Source organism: Muntiacus reevesi, chromosome 1 (genome assembly GCF_963930625.1).
Source record: "Muntiacus reevesi chromosome 1, mMunRee1.1, whole genome shotgun sequence".
Taxonomy (NCBI): domain Eukaryota; kingdom Metazoa; phylum Chordata; class Mammalia; order Artiodactyla; family Cervidae; genus Muntiacus; species Muntiacus reevesi.
In genome coordinates, this window is record NC_089249.1 from 156,827,686 (window position 1) to 156,848,347 (window position 20,662).

The following is a 20,662-nucleotide window of genomic DNA, read 5'->3' on the forward strand; positions in this document are numbered from 1 at the left end:
TCGCTGAGCAAGTAGAAGAGACAACTCTTTTATGTCTAATGTTTTTCCACTATGTGTTCTTTTTGGCACACAGTTGTTTAGCCTTGACTTAAAACAATTGAAATATCAAATCATGTACAGGTATACCTTGGGGGTATTGAGGTTTTGGTTCCAGACCCACAGCAATAAAGAGAGTCACACAAATTTTTTGGTTTCCTAGCTCATATAAAAGTTTTATCTACATTATATTATGGTCCATTAAGTCAGCAATAGCATTATGCTTGAAAAAAAAAGTATATATATTTTTAATTAAAAATACTTTATTGTTTAAAAATATTAACCATTATCTGAGCCTTCAACTAGTCATAGTAGTAACATCAGAAATCACTGATCACAGATCTCTGTAACAAATAGGACAATAATGAAAAAGCTTGAAATATTGCAAGAATTATCAATACGTGATGCAAAGACACGAAATGAGAAAATGTTATGGGAAAATGGTACTGATAAACTTGCTCGATGCAAGGTTGCCACAAACTTTCAAATTGTAATAAAGGTAACATCTGTGAAGCTCAATAAAGTGCAATAGTACAAGGTATGCCTATACATGTCATGTCAATCCAGCTGTATGCTGAGACTTGTTCTGGATGAGAGAGGATGAGAGAAAAATCCTGATAGGGATTCCATAGAAAACTCTAGGCAGTTTTCTCTCTGAGCCGTGTCTAGAATCTGTCTTTTACTCTCCATGCCCACAGGCTGACCTCTCACTTCTCTGAACAGAAATCCTCTGCCTCTTCTTTGAGGTTCTCGAAGAGACCATGTGAGGATGCCTGAGGCACTGGTTCCCAGGCAGGATGGGGTTAATGTAAGACTTAACACACAGATTTGCCAGGAAGCATGTCTCTGGGCTCCCAACTTTGCCCAAATGGACCGCATCAATCACTACTGAGACTTCCTTCTGAGGAAGTGAGGATAAGGGCCTGGTTATTTATGACAACCTCCTGAGGACTTCCTCTGCCAACTGGGTTCCCCAGGAGGGGAGATGGCCATTAAACTCCCCACCTCTGCTATGCCCTTCTTTATAAACAAGATCCTGTTCTTCAACAGGAGACCAATGCCAAGAAAAGGAGGCCAAGAGAGGCACAAAAAAGGGGCAGACAAGCTTACATTGAATCTGAGAGTTATTAGGGAAGTCACCTTGCCAACTGCCCAGCAAGAGCCCTAAGGTCCAGCTCAGGAGTGCCCGAGGCTGCACGGATAGAGAGGCAGGCCTGAAACCTGGGTCAAGTGTCTCCCCTACTCAGCCAAGGGTCTTTTTTTTTTTTTTTTGACTGCACTGGGTCTTCATTGCTGTGAATGGGTTTTTCTCTAGTTGTGGCAAGTAGGGGTTACCCTTCGTTGCAGTGCACAAGTTTCTTACTTCAGTGGCTTCTCTTGTTGCAGAGCAGGGGCTCTATAGAGTGTGTGAACTTCAGTAGTTGTGGCTCATGGGCTTAGCTGCTATGCAGCCTGTGGAATCTTCCCAGACTTGTGATTGAACCCATGCCCTCTGTATTGGCAAGTGAATTCTTTACCACTGGACCATGAGGGAAGTCCCAACTGAGGGTCATTTTTTGCAGGCATTTTCATTTTCAAATATTTTCATTTCAAAACAAATTTCTGAGTAACAGAGATTTCTCAGAATCCTGCTTTTAGAAACCTTGGATACTGAAATTTCTTCTTGCAAAGTTATTCCTTCTCCTAGAGCTGAGTTTTGTAATGAGGATGGAATTTCATTTTCTGGAATGGGGTATCTCAGAATTTTTTCTGAGTAGACAAAGGAATGATCACTTCTGAAAGTTTAGGCAAAGATAGAGCAGGAGAAACCCTCACAGTAACCCAAGGGAGGTAATAAAATTTATCTACAAAATCCATTTTGTAGATTAGCAGAGCACCAAAGAGTTAAAGCGGTTTGCCTTAGCAAACTGAAATTGTGGTTGATCCATCTGAATGACTTAAGAATTAAAAGAGCCAGACTCCTATGGTGGCCCAGTGGTTAAGAATCCTCCTGCCAATATAGGAGACATGGGTTTGATTCCTGGTCCAGGAAGATTCCACATGCTGTGGAGCAACTAAGTCCATGGACTATAACTACTGAGCCCACAGTCTAGAGCACACATGCTGCAACTACTGACGCCCATGCACCCTAGAACCAGCGCTCTGCAACAAAGGAAGCCCACACACCACAGCTGAAGAGTAGCCACCGCTTGCTGCAACTAGAGATAGTCTGCACACAGCAACAAAGACCCAGTGCAGTAAAAACAACTTTTAATAAATAAAAACTTAAGCAGTAAAAGAGCATATATTAATAGAGACCAAAGCAGTACCTTCATTGGCCAGAGCCAATGGGACACAGACGTGTCCCAAGACAGATCCTAGAGGGATGCTCAGCAGGTCTGCTCCCCTTCATCCTGGCCATCAGCCTTCTCCACATTCCAGTCTTGCTCTCTGTTGGGCGTGGCCATGTGACCTAGTTCTAGCCAGTGGACTGTGGGCAGAACTGCTGTGCACCACTTGCAGGCAAGACTCATTATCTCCCATGGGTAATTCTCTGTTCCCCCACTCTTCTTTATCTGCTGGTAGAATGTCCCAACAGGATTTTTTTTTTTTAACCTCAGCACTATTGGCATTTGTAGCCAGACAATTCTTTGCCATGGCACCTTTCCATGCATTATAGGATATTCAGAAGCATTTCTGATCTCTACCTATGAGATACCAATAGCATCCCCACTTGCCAATGTGGCAACCAAAATGTCTCCGGACACTTCCAAAGGTCCTCTGAAGGGCAGAATCAGCCCTGTTGAGAACTGCTGCTCTACAAGATGCCAAAGACACCCAGTGGAAGAAACTTGGATCCTGAATGACTGCATGGAGCAAAGCACCCATCTCACATTTGTCTGTAGCTTGAGGAAGAAATTTTTACTGCATAAAGCCACTTCAATTTAGGAGTGTTGATTCAAAAGTATCTTCCTCTGACTAATATATTACCACTAAAGTATCCCCATAAATAGACAGACTTATCCACCCAGATGGAGTACTCAGACCAGGGACCACCCCTGCCTACGTGGCTTGGGCCCAAGAGGAACAGTCACTTCCTGTGGGTAGACAGTGCACAAGATAAAGAAAATGACAGAGCTGAGTTCTACATGCTTAGAACTTCTTCCCTAAGTCACCAGTAAGTCACTTCTCATCCATAAAAGCAGAAAAATCTGAAATGTACTTGGAAGAAAAGCTTTCTTCTTGAAAACTCCCTACTCATGAAAGCAAGAGGCCCTGCACAGGGAAACTCCAGAGCCCACTTGTCTTTTTCTAACCCTAGAAGATCTGCTCAGTACAAAAGATAGCCTGTACTCTGCCCAGTACAAAGTATGGCCTGAGTTCTAATTTTCCCTCCAAATGCTTTATCTTACTTTGTTATTGAGGTCAAGGCTCAGGCTTTGGCCAAGGTCAGGGTTGGGCTCACAATGCAACCACGGTCCAGGTGTAGCCCAGCAAACACAGGACTTGTTCTGTGACAAAAACATAGAATGGACCAGAGAAGAGTAAAACCCACAGCCTTGACCTGAATTAGCTGGTGAATTTTGTCCAGAGCTCCCATCACACAATTCATTTCCTTTCTCCATTGTCCTTTATATTTCCATTTACTAAATAGCCTAGTGATATACTGCCTGCTTCCCATAAAGCTGTCAAAGGAATGCTGTGAGTGACCTTAGTCCAGGAGAGGCAGATCAGTGGAAGGGAAATAACTGGCTAGAAGTCAAAAAACACAGATTTGTGTCCAGATCTGATCTGTCACTAACTGATTGTTCCAAACTGGACCGCTTCTCAAGACCTCTGTTTCCTCAACATGAAGAAAGAACACTGGGTTGAGCATCTCATTATTTTACTGTTAACTGCACTGGGAAGCATTAGATTGAGATCCTGTTTATACCTCTGTTGTTAATAGTGACCATGCGCCTTTTCCTCCCCCATCTCCTGCATGCCCAGCTCAAGCCTTGGATGCTGTTGCACTCAACAAAAGTTGCAATAGTCTCTCACAGGTTTTCTTTTATCCAGACCCTTCCCAAACTCCAATCTATTTTACGGTGAAAGAGACTGAATTAGATACAGTCCTAGGCCCCTTTGAGCTATGCTATCCTTGAATTCTAGGGTCCTAAGGATCTAGTATAGTAAGTCCCCCATGTATGAATGAGTTCCATTCTGAAAGTCTGTTTGTAAGTCCAATCAAGTTAACCTAGGTATCCAACTAACACAGTCGGCTATATAGTGCTATGCTGTAATAGGTTTATAATACTTTTCACACAAATAATACATAAAAAACAAACCCCCAAAATAAAGAAAACATTTTTAATCTTACAGTGCGGTGCCTTGAAAAGTACAGTAGAACTCTACAACAGCTGCTTACAGGGCCTGGCATCAAGTGAACAGGCAAGAAGAGTGACTCAGTGGAGGATGGAGAGAAGGTGGGAGATGGTAGAGATGAAAGATTGTCAGCAATTGGAGGTAGAGGGCAAGCTGCAATTTCACTCATGCCTGACACAGGTGGCCGAGGTTCTGGTTCCTTGCTGCACTGAATTCTACTTACCCTCTTGAAAAAACGATCCAGTGATGTCTGAGTGCCTGCATGCTAAGTTGCTTCAGTCATGTCCAACTCTGCGACCATATTTCTCAGGCAAGAATACTGGAGTGGGTTGCCATGCCCTCCTCCAGGGGATCTTCCCGACCCAGGGATCGAACCCAGGTCTTTTATGCCTCCTGCATTGGCAGGCGGGTTGGGCGCCACCTGGGAAGCCCAATGTTTAGGCGGTAGCTCTTTTTCTCTTGTCATAGATGACATGGTAGCACTGGACTACACTCTGAATGACTGCTGTGACCTCCAAGTACCATTCTACATTTGAGTCCTTTGCCTCAAAAATGAATCGTGCCTCCTCAGATAAAGAAAATCCCCTAGCATCTCCAGAATCTCTTCAATTCTTCAGTTACTTCTTCCTCTTGCCTCTTTGTCCCATCTCTGGGCCTCCAGTTGCATCAGGTCTTCATTAGTCATCTTCTTGTGGTGCACAGCATGGAGTTCAGTGAAGCCATCCTCTCGCAGATCTAGCTTGAAATAAAGATACTGTCCCAGTGTACTCTGTATAGTACTGTATGGTAAATTATACAAAACCGCTCGTGGAGGGTGCACACACACGACAACGCACGCAAGACATGTGAAATAACTTGTGACTGGACACGCAAACACACCTTCGCATCTTTGAAAGTTCACAACTTAAGTTTTGTATGTAGGGGACTTGTTGTGATTTATATCTTTAATATTCCAGATCATAGTCTAAATATCTGGGAGCCTAGAATTCCAAAGGGCTAGGAGTCTTAAATTCTAAAGTATTAAGAGTCTAGAGTTCTAAGTACAACTTGAATTTCTCCAGGAAATAAATCACAAAAGTGGAAGATGCTAGTATTGCAGACCCATTACGTGGTATCACCAACTCGGTGGGCATGAGTTTGAAACAAGCTCCAGGAGTTGGTGATGGACAAGGAAACCTGGCATGCTGCAGTCCATGGGGTCGCAAAGAGTCAGACATAACTGAGGGACTGAACTGAACTGAATAACACAAATATTCATGGCTTCTGCCCCTATAGGCATATTTCTCATAGGTACCTCATGTGGCCTCCTCATGACTCATTTGATCAGCTAGAAGGCAGCACCTTCTGAGCCTTTCACTGGATCATTTAGCAAATGGAAATACAAAGGACAATGAAGGAAGGAAATGGATTGCCCTTTTCCACCCTCCTGCCAAGTCGACATACACCAATTAGTGATACATGTTCAGCCTCATCTAAACCTCAGAGGTAGGTGGAGGCCTGGATGCAGTATACTTATCATTAATATTGAAGTCCTCCATATTCCAAGTTCCTCAGAATTTACAGTCTGAAGATTCTTGGATGTTAATAGTGTAGGCAGAAAAAAAATTTTTTTTTAGATTCTGAAATACTATGATTCTAGGACAGTGGAAGATGCTAGGGTATCTCCCACTTCCTCTGGAAGGCTCTGGGATGAAGGATAGGCAAGGAGGCCTGAGACAGTTCAGAGTAAGGTTTTGGGAGGCAGTAACGGGCCTCAGGGGTGAATACGATTGTCTGAATAGAGTGTTATAGACACAGGGCAGAAGGAAGGACAATCAAATGTCCATGGTAGTCACACCCTAGTGGGCTTCCCAGAACCCTAGCAAGCCATGAGAACCAATTTAACAGCTTCCAACCAAATGTGTTATTTATTTTGTGAAAGTGAAAGTGGCTCATTCAAGTCCGACTCTTTGTGACCCCATGGACTGTAGTCCATAGAATTCTCCAGACCAGAATACTGGAGTGGGTAGCCTTTACCTTCTGCAAGGGATCTTCCCAAATCAGGGATTCCCAGGTCTCCCGCAATGCAGGTGGATTCTCTACCAGCTGAGCCACAAGAAAACACTATTTATTTTATAGAGAAGTAACTGTAAATAACAAAATAAAGCCAAGAATTTGCATCCATGAGCAGACCCAGAGTTATTCAAGCTGCTTGCGGCTGTACATTGAGGGGTTCTCCTCCCATGGATGAGGGTAGACCCCCAGCCTCCTACAGATCTGGTCTCCCAGGGTTTGGAGTTTTGGAGGTTTGACCCTTGGCTGCTGAAGCTGAAGCTCCAATACTTTGGCTACCTGATAAGAGGAGCCAACTCATTAAAGAAGACTGCTTTTCAGGGCTGGACCTGAGAAAGATTGATGGCAGGAGGAGAAGTGGGCAACACAGGATGAGATGGTTGTATGACATCACTGACTCAATGCACATGAGTTTGAGCAAACTCAGGAGATAGTGAAGGACAGGGGAGCCTGCATGACGCAGTCTGTGGGGTGGCAAGGAGTCCAAAACAACTGAGCAACTGAACAACAACTTGGCTGCACACTCCTCTGACTCTGGAAAGGGAAAGTGAAAGTCGTTCAATCGTGTCCAACTCTTTGAGATCCCATGGACTATACAGCTGAGCCACAAGGAATTTAAAATTTTTAAACTCCATATTTCAGGTTTTAAAATTTCAAGTTTGTCACAATTTACAGTCTGAATATTCTTGGATGTTAATAGTGTGGACCTAACAGAAGCAGAAGATATTAAGAAGAAGTGGCAAGAATACACAGAACTGTACAAAAAAGATCTTCATGACCCAGATAATCATGATGGTGTGACCACTCACCTAGAACCAGACCTCCTGGAATGTGAAGTCAAGTGAGCATTAGGAAGCATCACAACGAACAAAGCTAGTGGAGGTGATGGAATTCCAGTTGAGCTATTTCAACTCCTAAAATATGATGCTGTGAAAGTGCTGCACTCAATATGTCAGCAAATTTGGAAAACTCAGCAGTGGCCACAGGACTGGAAAAGGTTAGTTTTCATTCCAATCCCCAAAAAAAGCAATCCCAAAGAATGCTCAAACTACTGCACAATTGCACTCATCTCACACACTAGTAAAATAATGCTCAAAATTCTCCAAGCCAGGCTTCAACAGTACATAAACTGTGAACTTCCAGATGTTCAAGCTGGTTTTAGAAAAGTCAGAGAAACCAGAGATCAAATTGCCAACATCTGCTGGATCATCGAAAAAACAAGAGAGTTCCAGAAAAACATTTCTGCTTTCTTGACTATGCCAAAGCCTTTGACTGTGTAGATCACAATAAACTTGGAAAATTCTGAAAGAGATGGGAATACCAGATCAACTGACTTGCCTCTTGAGAAACCTATATGCAGGTCAGGAAGCAACAGTTAGAACTGGACTTGGAATAACAGATGGGTTCCAAATAGGAAAAGGAGTACGTCAAGGCTGTATATTATCACCCTGCTTATTTAACTTTTATGCAGAGTACATCATGAGAAATTCTGGACTGGAAGAAGCACAAGCTGGAATCAAGATTGCCGGGAGAAATATCAATAACCTCAGATATGCAGATGACACCACCCTTACGGCAGAAAGTGAAGAGGAACTAAAAAGTCTCTTGATGAATGTGAAAGAGGAGAGTGAAAAAGTTGGCTTAAAGCTCAACATTCAGAAAACTAAGATCCTGGCATCTGGTCCTGTCACTTCATGGAAAATAGATGGGGGAACAGTGGAAACAGTGGCTGACTTTATTTTGGGGGGCTCCAAAATCACTGCAGATGGTGATTGCAGCCATGAAATTAAAAGACATTTACTCCTTGGATGGAAATTATGACCAACCTAGACAGCATATTAAAAAGCAGAGACATTACTTTGTCAACAAAGGTCAGTCTAGTCAAGGCTATGGTTTTTCCAGTGGTCATGTATGGATGTGAGAGTTGGACTGTGAAGAAAGCTGAACGCCAAAGAATTGATGCTTTTGAACTGTGGTGCTGGAGACTTGAGAGTCCCTTGGACTGCAAGAAAATCCAACCAGGCCATCTTAAAGCAGATCAGTCCTGGGTGTTCATTGGAAGGACTGATGTTGAAGCTGAAATGCCAATACTTTGGCCACCTGATGCGAATTGCTGACTCATTTTAAAAGACTGATGCTGGGAAAGATTGAAGGCAGGAGGAGAAGGGGACGACAGAGGATGAGATGGCTGGATGGCATCACCGACTCAATGGACATGAGTTTGGGTAGACTCTGGGAGTTGGTGATGGACAGGGAGGCCTGGTGTGCTGCAGTTCATGGGGTTGCAAAGAGTCAGACACGACTGAGCGACTGAACTGAACTGAATAGTGTAGGCAGAAAAGTTTCTTTTTAGATTCTGAAATACTATGATTCCAAGAGAGTGGAAGATCTCCCAAATTCCCAAACCAGAGTTCAAACCCATGTTTCCCACATTGCAGGTGAATTCTTTACCAGCTGAGCCACAAGGGAAGCCCAAGAATACTGGAGTGGGTAGCCTATCCCTTCTCCAGGGGATCTTCCCGACCCCGGAATCAAATCAGGGTCTCCTGCATTGCAGGTGGATTCTCTATGAACTGAGCTATCAGGGAAGGGGAGGAAAGGCTTGGAAGGCTTCAGAGTAGCAGAAGTGGTTTAGACTTGTGTCAGAAAACTGAAGCCTGACCTGAATCTCAGGTTTCCTAAGAAGCCCAGGGGGCTGGCAGACATTCCTGGCCCAACACATCTCAGAGCCAGGAGCACCCCCTGCAGCCAGAAGCAGTGAAGTCCCAGCTTGGAGGAAGTTAACGGCAGAAAGAGAATTTTCTCTGCTCAGCAAGGCTGGGCTTGCAACAGAGATAACCTCAGTATACGGTCTGGTGCTATGGAGAAGTTTTGGCAAATGCCTTTATCAACCAATCAGTTGGACTTACTAAGTACCTACTATATGCCAGCCACCATGGGGACAGGAGGGTCTTTTATTCTTTTTCTTTTTTTTTTAACAATGGCTCATTTGAAGAACACTTTTTTTTTTGGCCATGCCATGCGTCATGTGGGATCTTAACTCCCCAACCAGGATCAAAACTGTACACCCTGCAGAGGAAGTGTGGCGTTTTAAGCACGGGACTGCCAAGGAAGTCCCAGGTCTTTCACTCCTGAAGGCCTCACACAGGCTAGAGCCTCAAGACAAAGCCCCAGACCATAGACTGGTCTTCACGTCTTTTACACACCAACTCCATGTTCCTTTCCAATCTCACGTCTGGCCCTCTCCATTGTAAACCCTGCTGATTCCCCCATAGCGCACATCACACCAGCACACCTGTCTGCACTCCCCATTCCTCCAGCTGGAATATCCTCACCCCCTTCTGATGCTCACTTCCTCAAACTCAGGACTAGCTCAAATGTCTCCTCCTCCTCCTCTGTGAATCCAGCTCTAATGCCCCACATGCTCAGGACACCCTTCTTTGAGTTCCCATCATGTTCATTTAAGTGTCATTCTCCCCAGTAGACTTCAGTATTTCTCTTATCTGTCACCCCAGTTCCTAGCACAGGGCCTGGAACAATATATTATTTAGGATATGTGCAGTCATGGGGAAGTGGAAAGTGTTCAAAACATGTCTGGATAAAGTGGGAGAATCTGTGCAGATTTGGTGAAAGCAGAGTGACATCTAACTGGACAGCAAGAACGAGGTGAGTGAGACAAGAAGAGAGATGGTATGGGCCTTTCAATCCCAGAGAGATGCCCAGGCTTTAATGGCTGGTTCCACCCTTTACTAACTGGATGAACATAAACAGATTATATTATTAACTGCATTGTCTTCTCTGTAAAATGGGGGTAGTTGTGAGGATTAAATGAGTTAATACAGATATACTACTTAGAACGGTATCTGGTACTTCATAAGAATTCAGAAAATATTAACTTTGGTAGTAGTAATAGTAACAGGAGAAAGAGTACTGGGAGTTGTAGCCTCATTGTCTAGGGTATGAGGAAAACAGGTCCTACTGTGTGTGTGCTCAGTCGCTCAGTTGTGTCTGACTCTTTGCAACCCTGTGGATTGTAGCCCACTAGACTTCTCTGTCCATGGGATCCTTCAGGCAAGAATATTGCAGTAAGTTGCCATTTCCTCCTCCAGGGGAACTTCCCAAGCCAGGGGTCGAACCTGAGTCCCCTGCATTGCCAGCTGGATTTATCACTGAGCCGCCTGGGAAACTTTCTGGCCAGGGTGGAATAGGGTAGACTTCTAGTGGAAAATGGAGCTTCCTCACCCCTTCCAAAGTGCCCTGAGTGGACAAACCTCAAGTGCATTCCTGGGTCACACAGTAGGGGTAGAGCTTGCACTTGCTCACAAGTGCTCAAGCTGTCATGTGACATGGTCTGTTTGGGATTTAAATCCTTATCAGTTCCAGTCCTGAGCCCCTGAGCTTCTCTCTCTCTTTCTCTTTTTCTCTCTGTTTCCCTCGATTAGTCCTTCAGTCACGTTCAATTCTTTGAGACTCCATGGGCTGTAGTCCACCAGGCTCCTCTGTGCATGGAATTCTCCAGGCAAGAATACTCTTGTGGAGCCATTCCCTTCTACAGGGGATTTTCCCAATCCAGGGATCGAACCCAGATGTCCTGCCTAGAAGGCAGATTCTTTACCATCTGAGTCACCAGGGAAGCCTTTCTTTCCATTAACTCTCCTTTTCGTTACGTTTTTCCTTCACTTGGTTCTCTACCTCTCTCTTCTATCTGAGAAAGATGACCAACAGCATAGTGAACTTCAAAGAACCCCGAATGTGAAATCAGAAGGCCTGTGTTCCAGTCCCAACCCTGCCTGTAATTTCTGATGGCTTCTGGGCAAGTCCCTTCTCTTCCCTGAACCTAAAGTCTGCTTCTCAACCACGAAAACACGGAGCTGTATGTCTCCCTAAAGTCCTTTCATTCTGAACGTCTGAGCATCTCTGCCGCAGTGTCCCCTGTAGGAAACTCCTCGGCGCCCATGAGAATCACACAAGAGAACTTGGTTTCATTCATCATTCAGCCAGTGTTTATTGAGCACAGATAATACCTCAGGCTTTATGTCAGGGCCTGGGGATCATGGGGTGACCAAACCAAAGTCCCTGCACTTAAGGAGTTCACATTTGAGAGAGTTTAGAGGAAGATCAGATGATAAACTCATTACTTTGCAATAAATCATGAACCACTTAAGAGGGGAGAAAATTGATATGTGCTAAATGCCTCCTGTAGGCCAGGCCATGTGCCAGACACCTCGGTCTAGGTTACTGCAATTGATCCTCCCAATAACTTTATGAAGTAAGTATGAATGTGTTAGTCACTCAGTTGTGTCCAACTCTTTGCAACCCTATGGACTGTAGTCTGCCAGGATCCTCTGTCCATGGGATTCTCCAGGCAAGAATACTGAAGTGGGTCACTGTTCCCTTCTCCAGAGGATTTTCCTGACCCAGGGATGGAACCCAGGTCTCCTGCATTGAGGCAAATTCTTTACCATCTGAGCCACCGGAGAAGAAGTTATGGTCCTTCCTATTTTAAAGGAAAGGGACCTGAGACCACGACCATCAGTCCCTTGGTCAATATCACCCCGCTAGATTTGGTGGAGATGTGTCTGGTACACACCCGGCCCTCTCCACAGGAGAGGCTCCTGAACTCTGAGGCCAGAGCACACCCATCAGGAGAGAGGACCCCAGGCCCCCTTCCTACGGAGGCACCCAGGGCAACCCCTGAGGCTGGCTGAGGTTTCCTGGGGCATTATCCTTCAGAAGGCTATAGCTTACTCTCTCCATCCCACCATCTCGGCGGGCAGAGCTGTGAGATTTGTAGCTGAAGTCTACCCTCCTGGCCCATAACCCCATAAAACAGCAAGCAGCCTCTAAGATAGTGGGGGATAAGGGGGGCAAGGCTGAAAAATAAACACTGATGAAGATTAAAAATGACTGGTGGGTCTCGGGGATTTATGTCTCATAAAGTGAGATGGTCGAGGAGGCCAGACAGGGAGCAGACAGCCCTGACGCCTCTGCCTGGTGGATAATTTATCCCAGAAAGTGGAAGCCTCTATTTTTGACTCACACAGGCCAGGGTGGTTCTTGCCATCCCCCCCGCCCCCCGCCCCGCCAACACACACGTACACACAAACACACACACACACACACACACAAAACCCACTGATGAGGAGAGCCAGGCTGAGTCAGAAGTTTTGTTTTCCCCGACCAAACCCACATGTTTGATACTTTTTCAACCCTTTTCACTTCTCTGATCTCGTCAGAGTATTGTCTTACACTCTCAGTGAGGCTGGCAGGATGGGGATGGGGACCCTCACCCACGCTAGTCAGATGAGAAAACCCAAGCTGGCAGAGGATGATTCATCCAGGATCTCCCAGGGAGTCAGGACTCTGAGCCAAGCCATCGTTGGTTGATGTGACAACCCCCATTAGGTACACAGTTTCCATCCTTCTCTTTTCCTTTCTTCTAATCCTTGCCCATTCGCAAATGAACTGTGTTCAGCCAGTGAAATGGCTAACCCTCTACTGAGTAGCAGTATTTATTAAGAACTAGATCCCCTGGAGAAGGAAATGGCAACCCACTCCAGTATTCTTGCTTGGAGAATCCCATGGACAGAGGAGCCTGGTGGACTACAGTCCACAGGGTCGCAAAGACTCGGACACGACTGAGTGACTACACTTACTTTCTATAGTAAACACAGAGATGAGTAAGATTAAAACAGATGCTAATAACAAATTAACACTTTTAAAATATGTGGTGTTGGTGATGATGTTAATGGAAGTCCTCTCCACTATAATAGAGGAACTGAAAGAGCAGGAAAAAAATTTAGAAAGGAGTTGGGAAGAGGGAATGAATGTTGGGGTCAAGGGCAGGAGAGCCTTCCAAAGCAATTCCCTGGATGTCAGGAAGGATTTTTGTCCTGGATGATTTCCCATCAAATGAGTTCACGGGTTGGAATATGTTTCAAGATGAATAAGTAGCTAACAGTCACAGAGGATTCTGATGCTGATGTCAGAGCTCCCACTCGCTCTGTCCACAAGATGCACAGTCAAACATTATGTCTGTCACCCCTAACTGCTGCAGAGGTAAAGTCTCAGTCTTCATAGCAGAGTAGAAAGAACTAAGGTTTTATGTTTTGTTTGTTTGTTTGTCTGTACCACACAGCTTGCGGGATCTTAGTTCCCAGACCAGAGATTGAACACAGGCCACCATAGTGAAAGCCCAGAATCCTAACCGCTGTACCACCAGGGAACACTTAAGGAAAGAATTTGGATTTTATTTATTTTTTAAAATTATTTATCGATTTATTTATTGGCTATGCTGTCTTCACTGCTCCTCACAGGCTGTCTCTAGTTGCAAGCAAGTGGGGGCTACTCTCTAGCTGAAACGTGCAGGCTTCTCATAGCAGTGTCATCTCTGGTGGAGCAGAGCCTCTAGGCACTCGGGCTTCAGTAGTTGTGGCATGCAGGTTTAATTGCCCCATGGCATGTGAAATCTTTACGGACCAAAGATCAAACATGTGTTGGCAGGTGGATTCTGAACCATGGACCACCAGGGAAGTCCTAGAACTCAGGTTTTAGAATCCTAGTTTTCAATTCCAACTAGTTGTGTACATGAGAGTTAGTTTCTTGGCCTCTCTGAACCTGTTTTATCATCCATTAACTGGAGATAGCAACACTATCTCAGTTTTGCCTTGGAAAAAAAAAATGGAAAGAGGATCTTCAAACTTAACTACATTAGTTCAGACTTCACAGGAGGCCCCCAGATAATGGATAACACATCCTCAAGTGAAGTGGAAGACCACCAAGCAAGGGCTGCAAAAGGTGGTGTTGAAAACTGTCTTTGTGGTCCTTTGTTGACCACCCAGCTCTGGCACATAAAAGAGGAGGGAGGGGCCAAGAGCAGGGCAGGCATTAGATAGGGGAATTCTGGAATGAGCTGTGAGTACATCGTGCATCTTCCTGTACTCCCTCCTAGAGCTCAAGCCTGACAAGAGTGGATTTTAATGGGATACTTGGAGAGCTTAATATTTTCCTTTCTTTGGGGGACACAGTGGACTGGAATCTGACCCCCACACCTAAATCTAAAGGGCAGAGGCTGACTGGCCAGGTCTTCTAACAACAGAGTAAAGAGAGGTGACTGTACAGAGGGCAACTTGCATTCTCAGAATTTACCAGGCAGAAAACACCGAAGTGTTTTCTCTGAACCACATCTGGACTAAATGAGAGGAAGATGGCATAAATCAGCTGGACCCTGTCAGAGGACCATGTAGAGGGAGGCAAGACCTCATCAGGAAGAGGTTGATGGTACTGGCAGCTACCTAGAGCCTGTGAAGGAGTGGGAAGTAGCCAGCTGGAATAGAAATGCATATACCCACAGCAAAGAGGAACTTGTATGGGGAGGGGGTGGATTTTCTCCAAAGAACCCGCAAACCTTGAGAGAACAAGCAAGGTTAAATGTCTGCCAAGCCCGGAGAACATTGACCCTGGGTCTTCAAGTCTGTACTAACTAGTCAGGTAAGTACTCTGTTGTCCCCCTTTCCTTCTCTTTCCCTCTATCCCCAACAATGGAGAGATCAAAAATCCACGATGGTTAGCAAGATGAAGAAGGAGATGCAATGCTCTAGGCAGAAAAAGAAAGAAGAAACTGAGTCTTGTTCTCACTGCAGGAGACTTAACCAGCAGTAGCTCCAGGTCCAAGTGGAAAAGTGAAGTTTGAGGTTTATTACTGCTCATATTGCTAAATAGTAGTAATAGCAGTTCATTATTGAGCAGAAATAATATTTTGTGACTTAAAATAAACAGGGAACTCTGTATTGTCAAAGAAAAAAACAGAATGGTCATGTTTTCATCCAATGGGGTGGAAGAGATCTTACCTGCAGAATGACTAGTAAAAGTTGTTCCTTGATTATTCCATGAGTGAGATGCCATGAGTCTCACTTGTTCAATGTGACAGTTACATGACATGGCATTTGTCATCCCTCACATGTAGCTCGACTTGAGTACACCTGAGTTTGCTTCTGCAATTTCTCCTGGCCTGGGTTATCAGCAGTGGACAAGGTCTATCATCTAAGGTATCACTGAGTGGCTACTGTGTATCTGATCTATACTCCACTCCAGGGTAGAGATAGGAGGAAAAGATCCAGTCTGAGCTCCCGGTGAAGACGCAGTTCACAGGACTGGGGAGCCTTACCGTGTCCAGATAGGGAGACAAAGACCCGGAGGGGAGCTAGAGCTTCTTAAATCTGTTGTAGAACCAGATATGGAACCTGGCCCTCTTGTGTTCGTCTTCTACACATGTCCATGGCTCCATACACCTTCCTCTTAGAATATCTAAGACAGAGTGGAATCAAGTGCCTGGTTGGCTAATCTGATCTATCACTTATTGGGCTCCTACTATGTGTCAGGCTCCTTATGTATGCTAGTTCTGCCAAAATAGAAATATCACTAGCATTTGCACAGATGAGAAAAACTGAGACCCATAAGGTTAAATGACTTGCCTAGAGTTAGATGGCCATTCAAAGGTAGAGTTGGGATTTAAACAGGTCCATCTGGCTTCAAAGCTAAAGGTCCTGTCACCCAACCATGCTGCCTCTCCCAAGGACTGCTGAAGTCAGGAAAGAGAGATTTCAGCCAGGCTGCTGTCCAGTCTGCATCATCAGAGCCCCATATGGAGCCACCAGCTGTCCCACGGTGCCATCTTTGAGGGAAGGAACCAGTCCAGACTCACCCACACACACACTAGTCATCCCAAAGCCAAGACAACTGCAGTAGACTAGCACTTTCCCAATTCCTTTCAAGGAATAAAAAGTGATGCAAATTTTTTAAATTCATAAAACAGTGTGAATAACTTTTTAATTAGTTGGCAAATTATATGGCCGGGGGCCTTAGTCTGTTCTCTGAAGCAGGCATTAGCTTTATTAACTTGTTTATTTCTTATGCAGGTTAACTTGGTTCTTTGCGAAGGTTCGGGGCATAGGTGTGTGGTAAGTTCTGATTACATTTGGCAAGAATCTTGGCTGGGGTAGACAAGGAAAGTTCCTTGTAGATTTTTTACTTCTGATGGTGAACTTGGCCTCTATCACTCCCTCCTGAAACCCAACTATTTGCAGGCGGAAACAAGGGATTTTAAAAAAAGATAAGGAAAGAAATAAATTAGAGGGGGAAACAACTGGAGGATAAATAATCCTCTTAAAACAGTCACTGGGAGAGGCAATGGAGAGAGTCCTGGATAGGGGGTGGCGTGGTTTCTCGTTGGGCTCCCTTACTCAGTGACTTCTGGGCCTTAGGCAGACAGCCATCCTGTTTAGGTCTCTGTGTCCCTGCCTGTAACATGGGGGGATAATCCATATTCCGAGGTCCTACATCCCGCCTGCCAAGAGGATGGAGTGGGACATGATCTGATAAAGTGACTGGACTTTTACAAAACACTGTCCACACAGAAAGCTATGGAATATCCTTGATGCCTGGGCCAAGGTCCTTGGGTGTCACCAGAGCCAAACTTGGTGCCAGCAAGGGAGCCTTCAGGGTGATGTGTGAGAAAAGGATATCCCTTAGTGAACTCCTGGAAGGGACCTGCAGGGGATCTACAGTGCGGGGACATGGTGGTAGTGAGTAGGCTGGGCCTGTCTTATGCACGTCAGCATGAGTCTGGGCCCCTGGAGTGTGCACATGATGGCTTGTACGTGTGGGTGTTGTGTGTGTGAATATCTGTGTTTCAGTAGCAAGGAAGGGAAATTCAGGATTTCATTCATTCCACTGGCATGGTCGGAGGATTTATCAGTCCTCTACTCTAAGCACTGGGGATTCAGTGATGTGCAAGACAGACTAGTTCCCGTGAGTGTGTGCATGTGCATAGGTGAGTGCATGAGAGGATTTATGTATACTGGTGAGGATATGTCTTTGTGAAAACATACATCCACGTCCGTGCACATGAGGGAATGTGTGCTTGTGGGAGTCTGCATGTGAGCATTTGGGAATCTGAGTGTTTGTGTGTTTATGCAAAAGAGAGGAACAATTCTATGAGAAACAATTTCCCACCATCCTAGAGGGTATAAAATCTTGATAAAATGCCTTAAAGTCTTGAAGGGCCCTGAGATATCATCTTGCCCAGTCCTGACTTCCAAGATAGAGATAGAGGCCCAGAGAAAAACAGCTGTGCATAGAAGTCAGCCAGGAGCGAAACAGAAGGTCCAGAATTTATACCTGCTGACACTGAGCCCAAGAGGCATTTTCTACTGAAGATGCAAAAATGCAAATTAACTGAGACTCAGAGGTTTTAGGGAAAAGGCCAGAGTACACAGCTGGTTCAACCTGTACCTGAACGCAAGCCACTGAATTCTAGTGGCCAGAGTCTTTCAACAACCCTGCATTTCCTTTAAAAATCAGGACAAATGCAACATAGCTGAGGATGAAGTGAATTTAAGAATGGCCGCCTCCAAAGAGTGTACCATAGGCCAGTTGAAAAGACTTTTGTCAAATGCCTGGTGACAGGCTCATGCTGGGGACTAAAGGGCCCCCCTTGTCCCATGGACAGAGGAGCCTAAAGAGCTAGAGTCCGTGGGATCACTAAGAGTTGGACACAACTGAATGACTAGCACACACACTCCTCATCTTCAGGAGCCACATGGCGGAAGTCAGATTGGGCCTACAGAGTCCCATTCCCTGCCTCCTCCAGAGACAGAGCAACTGTGATCTCCAGGGGCTCCAAGGACAGCCCCGTGTGGCTGAGGGCTGCAAGTCAGGAAACATGGGACATGTGGCCCCAGTAATCTCATTGTGATGCTCAGATGAGATTTTTTTCTGTATGGGCCCTTCCAACCACTGGGGATTCTGTGCCCTCACACCCATCAGAGATGCAGCACATTTTCCCTTCAGTGACGAAGACATGGACTTTTGCATCAGTGCCAGCCTGGCTTCCTCCACCCTGAACTAGTTCAGGTACCCAGAGCCTCCACACTGCACACTCAGACCTGCCCCATCACTAAACCCAGAGGGGATAGTGACCCCTCCCATCAAAGGCTGAAATCTAGACTTTGTCTGGTTTTCCTAAATCTGCTGTCAGGTTTATCTGCCCAAGACTCTCTGGTCCTGCCACTCTTTCTAGATATTTCCTGCCCTCACCTGCATTCCTATTTCCTCAAATTTCTGACAGCTCCCACTATTACAAAGGCAGAACACCCAACATCTGACTTCGAGGACAACCAAACCCTTCCTGAACAACCAAATTCTTTCTGGACATTCCCACTGCCGGCCCTAGTCAGAGGCCCTAGAACAGAAGGGGCCTGGACACCCCACCCCCGGCTGAACTTTGAACTCCAAGACTGGTCACTCTGCTGGCCTGAGGCCATGTCAGCCCTAACATTTTCCTTGCCTTAGCCACCAAGCCTTCCACATGCCTTTGGTCAAGCTTACCCAATTTACCACACTGAGCTGATTTCATCTGACTTTTTGGCCCCAGAGCCTCTAACCTCACTCCACCCTAAACCCTGAAACCAACTCCTGGCCCCACTTGAAAGCCTTTCATACTGAGTGAAAGTTATCTTCTACCCCAAGTATGTTGTCATCAAGACCCCATGGGTACTTCCTTCCTGACCAGAAATGCCATCAGAGAGTCCAGTAAGCGCTTGGCTCATCGCCCTCATCAAGGTCTCCCTAGCGTTTGCTCCCAAAAACAAAGTTGTCAGAAAACACACCCAAGAAAATTGTCAGGAAGCCACCAGTCATCCAAATTATTTACTGTCCCCTGGCACTTAGCCAGCTAGATGCTGGCCATGCAGACGCTGGGAAAATATTTATGTGGGTCCTGATGGATGCTTGGCCAGGAAAGACTGCCTGCTGTCATCTTTTCTTCCTGCTGATAAGGCAAAGCAACACATGTCAGACAGCTCTTAGAAGGGCCTGGCGGCGGGGACCTGGCATTTGATCAGAGTGAGGTTAATGGCTGCAACCCTCTGTTCCAGTTCCATCTCTGCCACCACCAGCTCTACTCTTCCCAGGGCTGTAGTTCCTCCATCTGTAACATCATGGAGCAGACTGGATGACCTCGGTGTCTCAGATCCTATGAGATTGTGACTCAGACAGAATCTGATCTCATTTCCAGATCTGCCATTTTGATGGCATTGGCTCATCACAGAGCTATTTTTCTTGGCACCCTGGAAACGTTCCTGAAATTCCAGCATCCTAGAATTTCTCTTTCCACTGATCCAGTTTCAGTAACCAGATGGGAGAACTCCATCTGGAGGGGGAAGATCTGAGCCTAAAATAAGAGTAAACTGGAAGAGGGGAAATTGAGGTCAAGCAGTGTTTGTCATGCACCCAGTGTTGGCAAAGCTCAGTGCTGAGCCCACTGGGACAGCAAAGGGTCCCCACACTGAGCTCGAGTTCTGTCCTCCAAGAGCTCCCAGTAGGCAGTGTGGAATGGACCCCGAGGCTCATCTTATTCCCAAATTGATCCTTATGCATGCTTCTTCCTGCCCATGAACGCAGGGCCTCCACCCACTGCCCTCAGCTCTGCAGTTCTCTCCTTGTCCAAGATCATCTTAGGTGCCTCACTGGGAGGAGTTTCAGCCTCCCCAGCTCCTACCTCTTGTAGATGACCTGACTCACAGGTCCTTCCCATTTCAGAGTTCACACCTGCTCCCTCTGAAGATGCCTGCGAAGTAACAAAGTCACAGATACAGATACAGACGCAGAACAGAGGTTCAGGTGCCCCCAGAGTTCCTCCACTGTCTCCTGATGGCTTCTCCGAGATGTTCCATGACATCTCAGCACCTTCTGCCTACCTCAGTTTCCCTGAGCGGGGAGTTCCCTCAGCCTTCCTCTCTCCCCAGACCCAAACTTCTCCGAGAAGTCTCCACGTGCCAGTCTAAAGGGGCAACGCTGTAGCTGTGCTGGCCACTGAGAAATTGGAATGTAGGAGCCTTACAGGAAGGGTGACCTTGATGAGGGCGACTGAACTGAACAGAAATGTAAAAAAAGACTAGCCTCCACCTGGAAGACGAGGCCCAGTATGGTACAGCCACTTGACCAAGTCTGAAAACCTCCGATAGTAGAATCGCTTGTTACAGACAAGGAAACAGAGAGCCAGAGAGAGGCAGGGCTGGGACCCAGGTAATGACTGCTAGTTCCAAGCCTCAGGGCAGGAAGTTCTACACTTCAGTGAAGACATCTCTTACAGTCCTCACAAGAAGCCTAAGAGGTAGGCCTTGTCAACATCCTCACTGTTCAAACAAGGAAACAAACTGAGAAAGTCAAA

At 45.8% G+C, this 20,662-nt stretch overlaps 1 protein-coding gene across 1 annotated transcript in view; it reads right to left on the reverse strand.

The window, feature by feature from the left end:
- The window catches only part of LOC136149942 (putative selection and upkeep of intraepithelial T-cells protein 1 homolog), an 86,161-nt gene extending 65,991 nt beyond the window's left edge, over positions 1-20,170 (reverse strand). Inside the window, exon 1 of the mRNA XM_065910675.1 lies at positions 20,041-20,170. Coding sequence (XP_065766747.1) covers positions 20,041-20,170 — 130 coding nt within the window. The remainder of the gene's footprint in view (positions 1-20,040) is intronic.
- Positions 20,171-20,662: the final 492 nt, after the last annotated feature.